This window comes from Astatotilapia calliptera, chromosome 18 (genome assembly GCF_900246225.1).
Source record: "Astatotilapia calliptera chromosome 18, fAstCal1.2, whole genome shotgun sequence".
NCBI classification, from domain to species: Eukaryota; Metazoa; Chordata; class Actinopteri; order Cichliformes; family Cichlidae; genus Astatotilapia; species Astatotilapia calliptera.
Genome location: NC_039319.1, coordinates 3,719,139 through 3,739,414, shown reverse-complemented (window position 1 = coordinate 3,739,414; position 20,276 = coordinate 3,719,139). Strand labels below are relative to the sequence as shown.

Here is a 20,276-nt window from a genome sequence, read left to right as displayed (position 1 = left end):
CGCAGCCAACAAAGCGTCGGGATGGATTTTGTATTCAGTATTAAACGTCTCGGTAAGAAGCGTCTCAAAGCGTCTCGCTGGCTTTAATCTCTGCTGAGTGCGTCCTCTGACTCATAAGCAGCAGCTGAACACACAGCGGCCCTCTGTGGTCCCGCTGCACTGATCAATAACCATTTCCAGCCCAGGAGTTTTCTCAAGCTCTGTCAATTTGAGGATTGATTGTCTAAACAGGACTGAATGTGAGTGTGTGTTTATTCATGCCTGCGCATGTGTGTTTATCATTTGTTTCAATGCACATGTTTGTGTGCGTGTCTTCAGCCTGAGGCCAGAATAAGCAGTGGGCAGTTTGTGTGTACTCTGGGTAATTAAACTGCTCTCCAGAACAAAGTGACGACTTTGTTTAGATCGGATCCTGCCTCAGTTTAAAACCCAAAATGATCCACTCTCTGCTGACAAAATAAACAGTGGCTCAATTACAGAAGTTAGAATAAGCAGTAATTCCTCTTTTAGTAAACTTTAATTGGGTTTTGCAGTTATCGTTTTAATTTGGAATTATAAGTAAGTAAAACTTTATTTATATAGCACCTTTCAAGATAAAAATCACAAAGTGCTTCACAGAAGCTAAAACCTAAAAATAAAAATCAACTAAAAGCAAGTTTAAAAAGATGGGTTTTTAGCTGTTTTTTAAAAGCGACCACTGAGTCCACAGATCTCAGGCTCAAAGGGAGAGAGTTCCACAATCTGGGGGCCACAGTTCCAAAAGCTTTGTCGCCTTTTGTTTTCAGCCTCGTGTGCTGGACAGCAAGCAAGCCCTGGTCACATGACCTCAGGGACCTGCTGGGAATGTATGGATGCAAAAGTTCACTTATATACGTTGGTGCTTGTCCATGCAGGGCCCTGAAAGTCAAGGTCAAAACCTTAAACTGGATCCTGAATTTAACGGGGAGCCAGTGTAGCTGAATCAGCAGGGGTGTGACGTGGGAAAACTTGGAGGACTTGGTCAGAAGCTTTGCAGCAGCGTTCTGAACAACTTGCAGACGCTCCAAAGAGGCTTTACATAAACAAGTAAACAAAAAATTACAATAGTCCAGACGAGATGAAACAAATGCATGAATGACAATTTCATAAGACATAAGATACATGTCTGTCTTAAATACATTTATTACAGAATAAAGACTTTCACCCAAAGTCACCTGCTACAGTGTATCTCATGTCCAAGGCATGTACGAAGTGAGCATGAGTATTAATGACAGTATCATCAGCATACAGGTGTATATATGCTTGAAAGTTCTTACACAAGTTTTTTTTAAAGAAATTAAAGCAAAATTGTTTCTATTAGTTAGTTTTATCTCAACTCTAGTTTAACTTTGACTTTCATTTAACCAAAAACTTCAGTAGACCTTGTATTACTTTAGTCTTAGTGTGCTAGGATGACCTTGGTTATGACTTGTACTTTTCTTTGACTATTTTACTGTATCTGTAGTTCTTTTCATAGATTGTTTAAACAAAGATGTCACTAATTGGTCCTAAGTTTTTCAGAGTGTGATCTAGGTGTTTGAAATCCTTAGAACTGTTTTATTGTAATACAATCAGGACTGTAGTTTACAACGTGAACTTTATGTTGGCTATATAGTACAGGTTGAGCCCATAAATCCATTAGGAAAGTATTTACTGAGGTCACAGAACAAAGGAGACTGTATAGACTTATACAACCACAAGTCGTACCCTCTGTTGGCCATTAGAAAGAATGCAGTTTTAAAATACTTGCTCATCAGACATTCAAGCACTGCTTTCCTCATAAATGAGTGTGCATGGTCACTTTTGTAAAGGACTATCAAATTGCACTTTTTACTGTCATGCACTTTACGGTGTTGTTGGAGAGTCCAACGTGTACCTTGTATGAGTGCTGTTGTCCTTCTATCTGTTCTATTAAACAATTAATTGTTTAATGTCTTCATATAGAAAAATATTTCATTAAGCAGTGTACCGAAGCTAACTTGACTAGTTTCGTAGAACTTAGAATAAACACATCTTATATTTCATATATATTCTCTATATGTAGCACCTTTGAACATTATTTTTTAATTTTGCCTCAGACACATGAAAATAACCACACAGCTGGAAGCTACAGTAAAATGAAAAGTGTTTACTGTTGGACAAAAATAGCCGTAGCCGCTGGTCCTGCTGTAGCTTTGACACACGTTGTGCAAATTCAGTCCATTCAGGCTGAAATAAAAGAGCAGAGCGTGTGGTGGGAGTGAAGGGAGAACATACTTTTGCAACATCTTTAACTCGAATGTGGAAGTGCTCGTCAAGATCTGGGGTACTGAGCTTTTAAAATAGCCCAGTGCTGTGGGAAAATCGTATCGGTGCAATGTGAAAATTTTGTCTCTTAAAACCCTCGTCATGGACTCCCATCTGTCAGCCACTTGAATACCTCGACTCAGGCTCCTCTGACTGTGCACTCCCAGCATCCTCCGCTCCCTTCTCTTTCTTCCATCTCAGCGCAGAGAGCTTTTTTTTCATTTATTTGTGTCTGTGTGTGTGATTGGGCCAAATTTTCTGCTCCAGTTTTTCTGCCTGTCCGCTCAGCCTCCTGCACTCTCCTGCTGCAGATTGGTGAATCAGTCATTTTAAATCAGCAAGCTGGATGGCAGCGGGAGGCAGTGCTCAGGCCTGTGTTGTGAATTATAGTGTTACATTCGTGTAAAATTTATTCATGAACACACATGGCCGATACTTCACCTAAACCACCCATTTCTCAAACTGTTGTTGGGCATTTGTTGGACCAGTGACAAATTATAGTAAAAATTACGACCCTTGACCCCCTACAGAAGGTTTCTGTCGGCACAAAAAAAGTAGCATGGGCGGGAATAAAAGTCTGACTGAACGAGCAGCAACAGAGTCTAAATCCACAGCAGTCCGGCTGAATTAGATAGCTGCAGCAGCTTGTTGCATACTCGTAGATCTGTTCAGTCTGATGGCGCAGAACTGTTTTAAAATGGAGGTCAGTGTGACATAGGACGAGAAGCTGCTGTTATTGTCCTCAGGGAGAGGATGCTATCTCTGTCAGTGTGTCCTGTGAAACCAGAACTGTGTCCTCAATGTCAGTTTCACTGGAAAAACAGCAAGTGATGCAATCACTACAATGCATTTTTCTCCTTAGAGTCAGTTTTTTTTTCCTTTTGTGTCACATACGGTATCTAATTTATAGGATTTTTTTTTTTGCATCATCTGATTAGCTTCAGTGTACATACAATTTAAAAGAAAACTGAATAAAATATTCTGTAGAGGGCCAGAACTACAAATAAACTGCAGAGGAGAAAAATTAAATAATAAACAAATTAATAAATAAGACATTTAATGAATCACAAAGCAAAAATTGACTAATGTAAAACAGAAATTGTCAGAATTCTTTGAACTTTTAATGAAATGTAAGGGATAAAAAATAGAAGGAATACAAGGAAACAAGTTCATAACATGAGGGGAATTAGTGGAATCTATTTAATGGGGACTACTGTACTTTTTTTGTACCTTAGCCATTTTTGTCCTTCATCCTGCACAAAAAAGTTCATTTTCTTCACTTTAATAAAGGTTAAAAACACCAAACTGCCATTAGTGCTCCTGCAGTTCTTCCTGTTTTCTGCTGTCAAGCTGATTTCCCAGCAGAGTGAGCGTCCGAGCAGGACAGGGCGTCGGACAGTGACAGCTTTAACCTTTAACGTGTCATCTTGGATGGCAGGAACGCAGAACCTGCCAGGCCGGCAGGTTCACTGCTGCTCTCAGGGCGCGGATTCACGGAGACCCTGGGACCTCCTGGAGACCGCCATCTGCTGGACCGGAGGGACAAAAGAGGGACTTCAGATATTTAGTAGAGAGGAATACAGTATCTCTTTAGAACTGCCGCATTTTATACATGTCTGATCCAGGTGGCATTATGTGGAGACTGTAGCTGAAGCATAAAGGAGCAAAGATGTGGAGAAAAGTGGAGCAGAGCTGAGCAGTGGTGTCGATGTGTGGGCGTGACAGATGACTCGCCAGAGATGGTGAGAGCTGGAGAAGCTCAGCCATCTGCTCCTTCAGGGACTTCTGCTCATCCTAAACCTCTCTTCCGCCTTTTTGACTCGCCAGACATGGACATGATCGTCACTTAATAATCTTTAAATGCTTTTTCGCCGTGCGCCGCTGCTGTAATCAATCGTGGGTATTGTTAACTCAGCAGATCGAGAGGCTGAGGGATTGGAAAGTCTGTGGCTAAAGGAGGCAACTGCTGAACACAGTGGGGAATAGTAGAAGAAGAAACGCGCAGGTGTGTTAATCTTGGGTGTGTGCAGTCTCAGGAAGAATAAATGGACCTTAGAAAGATGCATCGACGTTTGCTGAGGTCTCTACGGGCTGCTTTTTAAACATGCTGACTGCTCAGTGTTCTTTTATGGGATTTCAATAGCGTCTTTAATTTGACTTTAGCTGAGCTTGAAAGCCTTTTTTTGCTGTTTGTCAGCATCTTCTGGAAGCAAATGTACAGTGGCGAAGACTGAACAATTCCAGTAACTTAAGAGTAAAATTACACTCTTCCCTTTCCCCTCACCCAACCATCTGCGGCATATGGCCGTCCCCTGCATGAGGCTTCTTCCTGTTAAAAATGAGTTTTTAACTCCCCACTCTTGGTCATGAAGGATCATCAGATTATTCAGAGTCCTGGGATGACTCCTGTTGGGCAAAGATAAAAGAATCCAATGATGGCAATTTGTTGAGCGACTGTAGGAGTCCCCAGATGTAGTGAGTACCCTTCACTTCTCTGTCGCGTTTTTAGTCTGTCGCAAAGGTTAAAGTTTCACCTATTAAACACATTTTCAGTTAAGCCAGTGAAGTCTCTCTCATCTCGAAACACAGTTATGAAATTTGGAAATGCAGATCAACCCTGGTCAGAGCACAAGAAGCGATTTCACAGTGATGAGATCAGGGATTTCCACAGTTAGAAGATTAGCTTCTTACAACCGTAACAATGAAAGTGTGTCTAAGTGGATTGAGATACTTGATTCCAAATCCTTGCAGAGTGTGAAATAAAAGGTCAAGGAATCGGCGTAAAGATGAACTGATAAAAATAACAAAGGATTCTCTTTTTATGTGTGGCTTGGAAGTTTGTCCAGTGTTTTTTGGACCTTTGCTCTCTGCCTTCTAGTTGCTCATTTTTTACTTCCATTCAAGCCACTAAGATAGAAGTGGCCACCTTTCCTAAGCACTGATGTTATTGTCCACACAAAGCCATGTTGGAAGGTCATAACGGACCATTCACACTTGCTTTTGTGCTTCTGTGACTGCAGTGTGCAGGTTAAATTAAGTCTTTTGTCAGCTGGGGGCCTTTTCTCCTGGTTGTCTCAGCCCTGCCCCAGCTCTTCAAATACTAAAACCACACGCCCAGCAGTGAGAAAGCGTGCCTTTCGTGTGAATAGCCATTGTTTGCCTGATGATCATGAGTCATTGTACTGGCAGCACAAGCCGGGAGTCAAATGATGTGATGCGGCAGAGAGACTTGCATTGTGGGTCGTATAAAGCTGCGGCAGGAACGTTGGCCCTGGCAGATGCCAACTGTTGGACGCCCGCAGGAACATTGCGTGAATAGTGGAGTAATTTAGTCAGTGGCGACAAGGCGATTAGCATTTTGAGTGGATTCACCGTCAGCTCGGCCCGTTCGCAGGGCAAATTTGTGAGTAGCCGGCAGAGTCTCTCAGTGGTCGGGTTTGTTTGGGAGGAAAAGGTCACGTCTGCGTTCAGAGCCGTTTTGACAGATTTCACACTTTTACAAGTGGCAGCACAAAGAGGACGCCTTGGCGTTAACCACATAACTGAGGAATAATAAAAAGGTCTTGTGAAGTCGGTCCGTCAACATGGCCCCATTTGAGACATTCAGTAACAGAGGGCAGTTTTTTTTATCATTTAAAAAGAAAATAATTATTTGGGGTTTTTTTTATTGCTCAGCCAATTCAAAAACATTCTGCTGGAGGTAAAACTCAAAAGGCAACGCAAACGTCTGCACACGTAACGTAACGTAGCCTCTTGATTTAAGTTTCTAAGATGGTGATCTTTATCCGTTACCTTGTTGGTAAGGCAGCTGAATTGCATATTTCACATACACTGATGAATTCAAACTGCTTTAAGAAGAATAGCTTAATAAAATTACGACTTTCTTTTTCTCTATTTTAATCATCGGCGTAGAGGGATCTTATCCGACACGCTTCCATCTTTGATCCTTTGCTCCTAATAAGCTTGATTCATTGTGGCATTGAAGTCCTCTCCCCTATGAAGCAGGCAGATGGTGACACTCGTGAAAAAAATCTTCAACTGAAAGACTGAGCCAGGAATCTGCAGGTGTGTGTGTCTATGGGGGTGGGGGTGTGTACTGAGCCTGCACACACACATTTCTCTGCCTGCTTAGTGACTGGTGATTTACAGCGCTCCAAACCAGCCTTTTTTATAGATTCCCTGTGTGCTTCACATCCTGGTTGAGTATTTCAAGGAAATATTCCATCCTGATGATAGAATTTCCTGCAGTACAATTTGAGATTTTCATTTATTCATGAATAACTTGAATGTAGAAATGCTGGGTATGAAAACGTTCATCAGCCAGTTTTGTTGCCCCAAAGATTCATCTTAAAGGTGGCAGGGGGTCAGGCTTTATTAAAAAGGATTACATTGAAGTTTTGACCATGTTTTCAAATTAATCCACTGTTGGGATGAGATATATGACAGAAAATAAGGAAAGAAATTCTCTACCAGGTGCTATTTATTATTCTATTATCATTAATTTTCATGAGATACATGATCAAGGACAGATAACCCATTTCATACATTATCAACCAATATTGTATTCGCATTATGAATTGTTATCGGGCAAAAAAGTGCTGCACCAGTAGTTGGTGACCTTCTTTTGAGGCTGTGATCATTTGATTCATATGCAGGAGCTGTAATATGAGGCAGTGTTCATAGTTTTCTCAAGGCTCATCTGTTGGATTTAGCTTGTGTTGCATTAGGTTTGACATCCAGTATCTTGCATCGGGTTTTGGGTTGGTTGGGTTGGTTGGGTTTAAGAAAAGATGACAGCTTCTTCTCCAGGTATTGAGGATGTTTCAAAACTATTTTATCCTACAAAGAGTTAACTTTTAGCTGATCACTTATTTCCGAAGTCAGCACAGGGGACAGATTAACTTGTCTGATTTGTCACTGGCTGCCCTTCCCAACACAACCTTTCCATTACTCCGGTCTTGGGATCAGCACCAGGAGCATACTGTCTCGTGACCCCCTGAGGCTGGGTTTGTGTCTCTCCCTGGTCTTAAACCAGGGATCTGTCTGCCATGAGTAAGGTGCATGCATTAATCACTACAACATGGAGCCACTAGGATGATAACATCTTACTCAGGCGGCTAGAAGGTTGAGGAGTGTGCCTACTGGTGATATGAGGCTAATGAACTAATTGGTCATTCTAAAGACTGAAAACATTTCAGTCAGGTGGGAGACAAACTGCAGAACTTGTATGGCTAATTCGTGTTAATCAGAATTACAGAAACTCATACTTGGTATCGATTCTCTCGCTTTATCACTACCCATAGGATACTAATCTCTGCACTGAGAAGATTTAACCCCAGAAATCTCATTCTGCACACTAAAACAGCAACTATTATTTTACCCAGTCAAACACAGATCTTTTTTATGTCTACTTCTCTGCAAAAATAGTCTTTCCCATCAACCAAGATAAGAATTTAATTAGCCATGTTCGGCAGCCATTTGAGGAACTTAAGAGACGGTTTGATTTGAGTGTTGTCTCAGTAACTTATTTGAATTTCCTCTTACTGGTTTAAAATGGAGCACTGTAACAAAAAATAATTTCCCCCAGGGATCAATAAAGTATTCTGATTCTGATTCTGATTCTGATTACTGCTGGCATCTGAGCTTTGAAAGCTCTTTTGTACACTTATAATTAGATGTTCCTGATCTGAAAGCTGAAAAACTAGATGTGCCTATTCTGTGTTGTCCAGGATGATGGAATACATGAGCGAGGTCTCTTTTTTGGACTTGTAGTTTAAAGGCTTCTGCATTTTTCTTACAGTGAACATCAATTATTCCGATGACTATTACTTCATCTAGTTTTTTCTCTGTTGTAATATGTGGAAAATGAAAATATCATGCTGTGCTTCTCTCTGGGGGGCATGTGGGTCATGCTGAAAGAATGCATTAAAAATGTAATTTGAGAGCTGGTTTTCCAGAAATGCGTGGCTTCTGCATACACATTACACGGTCCAGATTTTGCACTTTTTGTCTCAAATAAGAAGTGAAGACTGATGGTGCAACAAAACAACAACCTTTCAGTGGCCAATAGCTTATGAAGATTAGCTCATAACCTCTCAATGTCCACCCGATTCTGGCAAATCTCTTGGGACTCAGGTTAGATTGCATTTTAGCCACATGCCAAACAAATATAGTTTCAGAAAATTTAAATATTTGAAATTTCAATGCTAAAAATAAAAACTCTAATTAAAAAGTAAATGTGAATCTGATCTAACTTCCGGTCTTTGGCTGGTCAATCAATGCATCTACACACCTCATATTTCCCTTCCAGGTCTTTGATTATATGCCTTCCAACACTACAGGGTTAGGGTTCCCGCCCATTCACACCTCTCACTAATATGATCCAGATCCATGCTTCTTCCATTTGCAGTTCTGTGGTTTCTGTTAGTGCACAAACATTGAGCTAAGACTAGCCTGAATAAAACTTGGTGCGGATGATTTTGGATTTCTGGGAAATGTGACTCGTTGCACCTCCTAGTGCTTTAACATGGTATTACATGAAAGTGCAACCCAGCCTAGTTTTAACTTAAGGCGATATCTCTCCAACACAACACACATACGTCTCAGACAGAATGCCATAGCGGTTGTTTGACATGCTGTTAATACATTTTGCTATAGCTTTAATGCATTTTCACCTGAATGCATTCTCTGTGATATAATATCTACTTTTACTAAAAGTCTTATTTTTTCCTTCTCTTTCAGAGGCCAGTGATACAAAATGGGAGGCAAGCTCAGCAAAAAGAAGAAGGGGTACAGTGTAAACGATGACAAGGCTAAAGACAAGGATGCCAAAGCAGAGGGGGCCTCAGCAGAGGAGAGCGAAGCACCGAAAGACAACAAGGACGGGGCTCCAGCTGCCGGTGATGCTAAGGAGATAGCTAATGACACGGCAGCCAAGGAGGCGCCAGCAGCTGATGCCGCGGCACCCAAAGAGGAGGAAAAGAACGCAGCTCCTGCCGCAAAGGAGGCAGAGAAACCTGCCGCCAACGCTGAGCCCAAAACGGAGGCGCCCAAGAGCGCAGAGCCCGCCAAGGCCGAGGAGAAACCAGCCGCCCCTGCCCCGGCCAAAGAATCGGCCCCGGCCGCGAAGGAAGCCGAGGCTAAGGCCGCGGCACCCACCCCTGCAGCCGAGAGCAAAGATGAGGCCGACGCCAAAAAGACTGAGGCCCCTGCGGCACCAGCAGCCAAAGCCGAAGCGGCCCCCGCTGCCTCCCCCGACCCCAAGCCTACAGAGGCAGCGGCAGCTCCCGCCCCAGCAAAGGAGGCCACCCCTGCTCCTAGTTCAACACCAGCCGCCGAACCTCCCAAGGAGGCAAACGCCACAGAGGCACCAAGCAAGGATCAAACCGTAGCAGTTCAAGATTAATGGACAGCCACTTTTCGGAAATGAAGAAATAAATTACCTAACTCAACAACGATGAAGATTAAAAAAGAAAGAAAGAAATTTACTAGTCCACCCATATTATGATAATAACAATAATAATAATAATTGTAATGATGAAGATTTGTTGATCGAGGAGGACTGAAGCAACCACCTGGAGAAGTTTCCCACCGCTGCAGATGATTATTGCTATTATTATTGTTATGTTTTATTCTATTTTTTTTCTGCCGTAGTATTTGAACTTTGATACGAGTGTATGTCGGCCATACGCCTCGCCATTTATCCGCCATTCCTCTCGCTCATACAGTCCCACAAAGTTTGGCCTGATTCCCACGTCAGCCCACAGAAGGCTCCTGCATTCGATCTGTGGACGTCTAAATTTTGGGGTTCTGATGGAGGGAAGGGGAGAGGTTAAGAAAACACCTTACCAGCTGGACTCAAGTCGAATCTGTCCCCTCTTCGGCTCTCCCTCTTCCTCTCATCCTCCTCGTCAGAATATTGTGATTTTGGCTCTGGCCTGGTACCTCCAGCTTTTCAGTGCTGTGGAGTCGTGGTTGTGGTCGTGCGTGATTGTGTGTGGTATTGTCGGGTTGTGTTGCTTCCTATTTTTCTCTCTAAAAAGATCCCACTTTCTTTGAAGAGCTTTTACTTGGAGATTCATTGTGAGGACTGGGAATTTTCAGGCTTTCTAAGGCATTTCGCAAGGTTGGTAAAGGTGGGCTTTGCAGAGAAAAAAACAACATTAGACATTAAACAGTTGTAGGATTTTTCAGATAAACTTCTACATTTTGTACTGAAACCCTTAGCTATATTGTTAGTAAACTAAGTGGGTTTTTTAACATTTGTATTGCTTAGATAATCTGCAAAGCCTCGCTGAAAAGATCTCTAAAATGTTCTTAGAAAGTTCAATGCAAGCCTCTCGTCCTCGAGCAAAATCTGAAGACAAATTAGAGTAAAAATTATCGTATACGTTTTTTTTGTTTGTTTGAAAAGACATATCTTTTGCTGACCTGGGTGAAGTAGACAGTACGGTCACATCTTAGAGGTTGTTTGAACTTGCTTAAAATACCAAGAAGGTGATGTTTGCTCCTTCATGGGTAGAGCTCAGTTAGTGAATGCTCAGTTGTGCCTTTGTAACCTAAATAGACAAGACTGGCACTCAAACATCCTGTGATTGTCTGGAAGACAAATCATTTCCTTAGCGAAAGTAAAAGGGTGTAAAACTGACTGCAAGACACACTTTCGATTCAAGTATTAGCAGCACAATATGTTTCTGAAAAAGTCAACAGTGGATTCTTTTACTTTGAAATAAAATTGTTACATGCTCACATACAATCTCCTGACACGGAAATTTCAACAGTTAAAAAAGACACTATCCAACTAGTAGAGCCGTTTCATATTCAAGTTTAATGGCCCTACCAGAGCAAACCTTACAGCACTAAAGCAGTCTGCCCTGTTGAGCAAACCTCACCCTTTTGGTATCAAAGCAGTGAAAAGGCCTTAAGCGAGAGCGCTCACAATGCTGTTTGACCCAGGTCTGATTTACTGGGTTTTGAATCAGTGTAGCTTTCCACCACTAACAGTCTGATACCACTGAAGAACAGGCAGGAGGCAGGATTTCAGCAAACGATCAGAGCCATCAGCAACCAATTCAGTGTAATATGGTCCATGTTTCTAAGGCTGGAAGGAAAGGCCTTGCACATGGAAGGGAGCCTCTGATTTAGTCATTATCGCCATTCGTGCATTTTCCTTTACTGTTTGGAAATATAGGTTACATGTATGTACATCTGTGCAGTGGTGGAAGGAAAAGTACTAAAGTACACCTTTGATACATTAAAAACTAGCAATATTGATAGATGTCTCCACCCAAATTTATTTTTACTGTAAACACCAAGCACACTTTTGAAAACACCCAGCTTCCACCGCTTGAGGAACTTTTTTTAAAAGCCAAAACACTTTGGTGTAAAACCGTAAACAGTGTGAGACTTTGAAAGGATCATGATATCTTTGGTCATGGCAGTGGAGTCCTGCAAACAAAAATAGCTTGGGACTAAACTTCCACAGCAAAACTTTAGGATTCCAGCAAAGGAGAGACTTAGGTTGAGTTGCGATGGACGAGGGGAGGACGATGTAGCATAGAAGAAAGTAGAAGAGACATAAATGGCACGTGATCCAGTGGGTATGCCAACAACAGTATGCATCAAATATGACGTCTTGCCCAAGTGTATTAGAACCACATTGCACAGTGTGGCTCAAATTGCATGTATGGAGACCTTTAAGGGTTTTTAGTGGGAGTAATCTTGCACAGAGATGGATGCTTAGAAAGCAGCAGTTGTGGTATTGACTCCATTCTTGGTTTTTCAGTCGTGTTCATCACTTGTGCGAGTAGGACGTGGCGGTTGTTCGGCATGGTGTTAACTCCACCCATCCTCCGCTACTAATGAATTACCTGGTTAAAAAAGTTAAGGTGACATTACAGCGTTTTACAGAGCTGAGCATCCTTAAACTCTCAGCAACCAGCAAAAACCAGCCCATTCAGATTCACACATGTGCAGGTTTACGGTGATACTGAGACAGTTCTAACTTGCCCCATGTGGACGTTTAAAGACCCCATAGCATCACTTTTAAATGCACTGGTTAAGTGTAACCCAAATCTCTGTCTTGTACTTAACCTGTGTGCATGTGCGTCATGCTGCTTGTGTCTTTAGCACAGTGCAGTTATGCAGCACTCTCAGTGCAAACTAGTGAAAATAGAATACACCGGCCCAGGAAAGACAAAGGAGGGATTTTTATCATTGATACTACAGTAGAAACATTTTGATGATTATCATATGAGATGAAAAAGGAAGAAATGACAGTGAAAGAAAACCAGCAGGACAGATGGAAGGAAGAACGTGAAGGACAAGAAAGCTCAGATTTTAGATTGTACTTCATGATGAACACAGTGGACGAAGTAGTACGACTTTATTGAGCTAAATGCTTTTGCACAAAACAGTCAAGTAAGGTACCAGCAACCCAAAATTGTGCTTGGCTTATTCAAACCAACATTCGTCTTTCCACCTTTGCATGTATGTAAGTATATGTATATATATATTTAGTCATCTCAGCCATCCATCTGCCACTTTTCAGTTCCATCCATGTGACGTTCAGCGTTTTCCTCCCAGCACTCGTCAAACCGTAGCAGAAACAAACACTCGAGGAGCGCCGCTTGTCACATGGCTCAGTTTTTTCTTCCTCTCTTGACTCAGTAACTTGCATGTCCGTGGTTGGGTGAACCTGTAGTCCTGTCTTTTTGGTCAAGTGGAAAAAATAATAATTTTTCAGTCTGCATCCATGGCAACTACAGTTGATATTTTCATCCCATGTTTCATCACTGCTACTTCCACACCACACGTTCAGACAAACAAACAAAAAGATGATATGGAAATTGATGCATTCAAAATTATATGTACTTGTATAAATGGTGGAACAGTAATAAAATGTACTAAATTGACTTGAGGATTCTGTGCAATGCAATTTTTTTCAAATGCACTCCAGACACATCAGAGTCACACCTGCCAATGAGGCTGATACGTTATTGTTACATAGTAGCATTTGAACAAACAATTTAATGCAGCGTTAGGACTATTGTAGAAGAAGAAATTAAAAAGTGAAAGTACATTTGTGAATGTGATAAAAAAAAAAAAGGTCAGTTAAGCCATATTTCATTGTTCGACTGACAGAGTATCTAGTGATTCTAAACTTATCTCAAGCTATCCTCAAGCAAGCTTAGAAAGTAACACTGATTCTACGTCTTTAGGTTTCATAGGTTGGAAATTACATCAGGTATCTCTGTGATACAATCAGTTTAGTCTGAAGACTTTATATGCATCACAAACATGCGTTCACTAGAACTTCTCAAGCCTTCAAAATGATTTCAGGATTTCTACAGCGATAACATGTTGATCTTAATTGTAAACAAATCCGATCTGACTATTAGTAATGCACTATTTTAGTCTTTTTAGATTTCATATGTTTATTGAACACAACAGGAAATCACAGTCCAGAAAATATATAAATGGTGTGTGCTAAGGCAGGCAACTCATTTTACATCGTGGGCCATGTACAGCTCAGATGATTAAAGTACCATTTCTGTTTAACTACACATTTCTTTTCTGACACATGTCAGTATAAGAAAAAGAAGACTGAGTTCAACAACATGTCTATATTACAAAGAAACCCTGTTGTAGTAAAGGTAAAAGCAGTGACTCATTGGGCCTAAACTGAAAAATAAATGTGTAAAATTACAGAAAATTCTGATTGCTGATTGGCCAGACGATCCTGTAATTGGAGCATTTTTGTTAATTCACAGAAGATTTTCTATTTTTATTATTGATTTATAAAATTGATATTTCCATAGCACATAGTGAAAAAAGCAGGACCATCTCTGTCATTGAATTGTTTATTACTTTATTGTAGTATGAAAGGCCACAGGTGAGGTCTCCTCCTTCACATGTTCCAAAGCTGTCCTTTGGGCTGGATTGGAATCTTCACCTGGGCAACTGTGGTCCCTGGTCCTTATGTTTGATACCCCTGTGCTAAAATATCCACTAAAAGCTTTGTAGAGGTGTACCTGCCTATAAATAAATCCATATTAAGTCAGGTTAACGACTGCTGTCCTTAAGCCACATGTTGATCACAACAACTGTCACAGGACCTTACAGGAAGCATTAGAGGGATGCACAAAGGTAAAAAAGGCCACACATGTTTAAATACACAAATGATCCAAAGCAGCGAATAAGAATAAGAAATGGAAAAATGCAGACTGTTGCTACTCTCCATAGCAAAAAGCATCTGCAAGGGTCAGACCGAGAACTCAGCATGCAACACTGAGAAAAGCACTGGAGCAACATCTGCACAAAACACTAAAATCTGATGGTCAGTTTTTTATTTCTAGGATTATTTATATCGTTATATATAATCACTTGTGTTGGACATCAGTATCAAAAGGTTGCCAAAGAGAAACTCATGTGTTCTTCACAAGTTCTTCTGTTCGCCTCTTGCCTCTATCACCTTTTCCCATTGCAGGCAAATCTGAGCAAAGGCTCTCACTGCATGTGCAGCTTCCCAAGTGTTAGACAGTAAGACGAGAACAGAATTATTTTAAGGAAGTGTGAAATTTGGGTTTGATCAGTGATGGATGCACCATCCTCTGAAGTCTGTTATGAAACAGACTGTTTACTACAGCACAGGCAGGAAGTCAAATATAATAAAAGTCTATAAAAAGACAAAATATTACTCATGAAACGAGTTTTCATTTCAAGATGTCAGTTTAGGTGCTGAAACCCCGTTAACTGATATTTTATGACCCAACGGGTGAGTAAGAGGAAAAGAAGCTAGAGCAACGATTGCAGTGAAAGCAGCTTTTGTGGCCTGGAGGGCAAAACTGACCAGGTGAACCATGTAAGCTGTTGACTGCGTGAAACATTCTGAATGCTTTGTTTTGGCCTTTAGAAAGAAAGAATAGAAGTCAGATCTTTCATTTCACCGTTTCTCACAACGAAAGCACAACTCTGGATTTGTAAACAGAGTGAACACGCTCATCATACAAACTCTATAAAGGGTTTTATGGTCCCTTTGTTGCACCTCACAATGCGAGGCACATTCAATCTAAAAACAAGGAGCAACGTTATGGTGCGCCTTTCAGGAAATGTAAACCAGCACTGACGTGTGTTCTAAAAAGCTGCTACGGGGACGTAACAGCTGGTTCTGTTGAGGTTGAATGCAGCCCAAAGCAATTTTCAGTGTCACTAATGCAGCTTTTCTGTTTTTTTAACCTAGATCACTATGGCAACTTATGCTGAAGACGCGTGCATGTTACAGTCCAGTGCAATTCATCATTCAGTTCAGTCCTTCTAAAGCAGATCTCAGCACTCAGTAGCCTTCCTGAAACACCTGGGAGCTGTCACGTTCAGTTATTTTAGAGCATACAAATAAATGAAAGGTCAATGATTACACCTGGACATAAAAACTGTGCCTACAGACGTACAAAAAAAAAAAAAAATCCAAAGGAAAGTTTGCATAATTTGCCAAAAATAACCTTTCAAAAATCTGGCACATCGCTCTCTAACAAGAGTCCCGCTTTTTCTGTTCGTGCACACTTAACCCTAAAATCGACCTATTTCATCCAGCTCACAGGCATTTTATTGATAAATTAGTAGAGTAATCAATCAATAAAGAGAAAATTCACTGTCTAAATGATTTCACATTTAAATCATTTACACAATCTGTGATTCCAGAATCCTAAATGTTCTGATTTCTGTCTTTGTTGTAGTTTTAGATGAAATATTTTCGGAGTTTGGTCACACAAAAAAGCAAGTTCAAGATTCCCTCTTTGACTCCAAATGGCAGGATTAAAAAAGGCTTTTGAATAAATAGCTACACATTTATAAAATTCTTAGCTGAGCACACAATGTGAAGCTATGTCAAGGCTCACAGCTTGAGCACGCTGTGTGTCGTTCGAGCTGACCGAGTTCATTCAGATAACACCAGGCCCACCTACATAGTGTCTGTGGGGTCACGGCACTCCCGCTAAGCAATAATTCCACCCACCTTATCACGCAGAAAAGAAAAATATTGATGAGGTACCTGAAAGAAGTATAAAGAAACCAAACCCTTGCCCACAGGTAATGATTGATGTCTTTATCTCTTCCTCCTTCAGAGGGAGCGAGGGCTGTAAATCAAAGGCTTAATATCGCTGCTGTGATTTACACCTGTTCAGATGCCATTTCTCACCTTCCGCGTGCCTTTGCTAAGGCCACAGCAAGGCTAGATAAGGTGTACAGAAATAGGAACTGCATGAGACTGGCTTCAGAATGTATAAACCTGAACCTGAAAGTTCTCTAAAAAAGGTCAAAATAAACACATTTTACATGGACGAAGTTTTGGTGATGGTGATTGTTTTGAAGGTGGAGAAGGATATTAATTTATGTACTTATATTACTAGATGATCAGATTATTTTATGCCAGGTCTGATTGGTTTGATAGCATGGCAGAAAGAGAACGTGTTCCTTTGTGATGTCAGGCCACAGCTCCAGCTGTCAGCTGTGAAGACCCCACCTGCCGTTTTGATCCCGATTGACAGCCAATCAGACGGAAGTTGGCCTATGACACAACAACAGCCTGCTCATGACCTGATATGGACTATTCAGGGTGTTGGTTCAGATCAGGAATAATGGACAGAGTGCAACCCTTGAACAATGTGAGATAATGTGGGACACCTGAGATAGGACAGCTTCCAGTTTCCCAGCAGAAAGTTGTGTAAACATCACAAAGCAAATACGCAATGACTTTTTTCATGTAGGTAGGTGCAGGTTCGCATTCTTTTCCCCGGTCTTGGTAATCAGCACCGTCTTTCCTGCTGACATCATACGAGTTGTGAAATATGGCAAAAACTGATTGGAAACAAGGCGCAGTTCAAGGTTTGACTCCATACCCTCCCAGTCTGACACACACCATCACAGCAGACAGACAGGAGGAAGAGAGCAAAGACAATTTGTCTGGGGTGAATAATGATCTAAGGGTCCAGTATAAGCTAAATAAGGATTATTTTAGTCATGAAGGGTGATGAGAGCACACAGGAGACAGAGGAAGGTCACAAAGTAAACAAATGATGACAAAAACAGAAAATGGCTTAAAAACGCAGAAACCAAAAGTAAGATCTGACAAAAGGAGAAGTCGTTAAAGAAGTTTAATTAGGAAACGGGGCGTAGGTTAGGGCTAATCGCAGAATGAAGCAATTACCAGCAGGTGAAAGAAATCTGAGAGGATCACACAATCCTGAAGGAGAGAAAAAACAGACCCGGATACCAGCATATCAGCACGGCCAAAATTTATCATGCATGCATGTGGAAGTACCCTCTCTGGATTCTACTAAAACTAAGTGCACTTCAGAGCAACTTCACATTAATTGATTCGCAACTGCCAAATTCACAAGTAATTACTGAGCTGTTTATGCATAGCATGGATGTTTTCATTCTCTGTTTGTCTGCTTTTGCTGGTGAAATGAAGGACTTTGCTGCATTAATATTCAGGGGCTTTATGCACTGAACAAAGACAGATTCCCAAACGCGACAATCTTTCTGCAGACACTGTATAAAAAGTAAGAAATTTACAAACAGGGCAGATACGGAAAGTGATGGTGGTAAGGACGGCCTGAAACAAGCAAAAGTGGTTAGAGACCATTAAGCTAAGGCTGCATGCAGAGAGCTGTACAGAGGGGAGGTAATGAAGTGGCAGCTGAGAGTCGCCAGTGCCAGAGTTATCGCAAAGTTCATGACAAGAGTTTGAGAAAGACTTAATATGCATGTTATTCTTCTGCCCCGTAGTGATTCTTATCCAGATTGTTTTGGTGTGAATATTCAGTATTAGTGGAGATACTGTGTATAACTGTCAATGTGTGCTGTGGCAGGCAGGATGCAGGACCCAACTGCGGGACTTTATTGCTGGGAAAAACTTTTTCATAAGAAATAAACCTCACAACAAACAAACCAAAACCTCAATCATGAAAACTAGAAGCTAAACTGGACACTAGAAACTACGAAACATGAGCTAAGTAAGCAAGTAACTGTGAACTAGCATTTCTGCAGGGACACAAAGGGAGAAACCACAGCAGGGGAAGGGTACGAGAGAAACACAGGACTCAAATACACAGGCAGGACAACGAGAGGATGGGGAACAGGTGGTAACACAGCTGGGACTAATCAGACCTAATGAGACAAAGGAAGCAAAGCAGAATACACTGACAAAGGAATTAACATTGACTGTCAAAGTAAAACGGGAAGTATAACACAGAGACGCTTGACACTGAGACTGAGACACGACTGACTGGAAAGACAGAGGGAACATGGAGACACAAGTGACAAGGCGTGAGAAAGGCAAAATAACAGAAACCAAAATCTAACTAAAACTAAAAATATAACACAAGCAGAACCAAAACCCATGAATTACAATAATCAAATAATAGAAATAAAGCCCACACAAAAACACTGGGTCAAAGACACAGTACTGTGACAATAACTTGTATGTTGAGAAACACCAACTGTTCTGATGTTTGCTGATGATGCAGTGACTGTTTCATCTTTTGTAAAGATTATTCTGCACATCCTGATGAGTTTGTGTCCGTTCTCAGCCGTGTGGCAGGAATCGGACCCAAAGTGCACGACTTAGAAGACAAAGCATAAAACTCAAAACAACTTCACTGCTGAGGGCTTGCAAACATAACAACCGTAGGAGCAGCGACTCAGGGAAGGACACACACACACACACACACACACGGGAACAGGCAATAGCAGGAACTATGCTGAAACTAATAACAGGCTACTGAGACAGAAGCGGCAGAAGTGAACACAGTGCACACGGGATGATAGACTATCAAAGTAAAACAGGAAACGAGTAACACAGACCTGAACTAAGACATAGAAGCTTAACACAAAGACAGAAGATAAACACAAAGGCAAGACGGGGAAACAGAGAAGCACAGCAACAGAATCAGAATAACCTCATATAACACTAGAAGACTAAATAATACACAATATAGAACCAAAATACAAGATTATCCATAATACATGAAATACCAGAAAACGCCTAAACAACAGTTCAGGGGCCACGGAGGTTTCCTGGGTAGTTTCCTTCATTTAAATACCAACAAAATTTTTAAAAATCAAAGATTTCTAATTTTGGAGTGAACAGCAGGGTCATCAGAAGCTAGGCTGGGCGTTGTTGTTGACTGTAGTGAAGCTGTAAATGTGACTGTCCTGGGATTGAAACACACGTGTTACTCATAGGAGAGGATTGCAGTAACTGTAGCTGTGGATCCTGTGATAGTTTGAAGTGACCTACATTTGTTCTTTATTGTTTTTGTGTGGTCACTATTTGAACTTTCAGCTTTACAGTCCGCTGTTTTTTTGCTTTCTTTAGTTAATAAGAATAAACTCAAAAGGATTTTAGACACAAACCATTACTTTATGAGTCCTGAATGGTGAGCTGAGGGCAAGTAATCCTTAGTGAGTCACCTCTTAATGATGAATATGAGCTCCACCGATAAAGACTGCTGTTTACTCATCGTAATAATGGGAGTTGCTGCTGGCGTGATCCCAGCAGTACATGGTGTCTAAATGATATCGAAATTACTTTAAAGGCCACAATATGCCACTATTTCAGAAATTATCTCAACCCTAGGACACTAAACCGCCCACACACACATTAGTTCTTTGTTCCCCTGGAATAACAGCCTCTCAACAGTCGGATGCATCCTGACATTTCTATTTCAGTTTTTATTGAAAACACTCGCAAAGCCAAGTCTGTCTCTCTGTCTGTCAGAAATATTAAAATGCTCAGAAGCAGAAGCTCTGACCTTTACTGTGTGGAGCGAACCAGAACCCCACACACACACACACACACACACACACACACACACACACACACACACACACACACACACACACACACACACACACACACACAGAGATTTCCTGTGGCACTAACCATTGGCTGCAAAGCTTCAGAGGCTGAA

The 20,276-nt window shown here is 41.2% G+C and overlaps 1 protein-coding gene across 3 annotated transcripts in view; it reads left to right on the top strand.

The window, feature by feature from the left end:
* Window positions 1-13,222, top strand: part of basp1 (brain abundant, membrane attached signal protein 1) — a 49,136-nt gene extending 35,914 nt beyond the window's left edge. For 2 of the 3 annotated variants that reach the window (XM_026149375.1, XM_026149376.1), the window contains exon 2: window positions 9,046-13,222. In XM_026149375.1, the coding sequence (XP_026005160.1) occupies window positions 9,062-9,709 (648 nt within the window). In that variant the 5' untranslated portion in view covers window positions 9,046-9,061 and the 3' untranslated portion in view covers window positions 9,710-13,222. Of the gene's footprint in view, window positions 1-4,704; window positions 4,780-9,045 lie in introns of those variants that run through there. The other variant, XM_026149377.1, reaches the window with a different exon arrangement.
* Window positions 13,223-20,276: the final 7,054 nt, after the last annotated feature.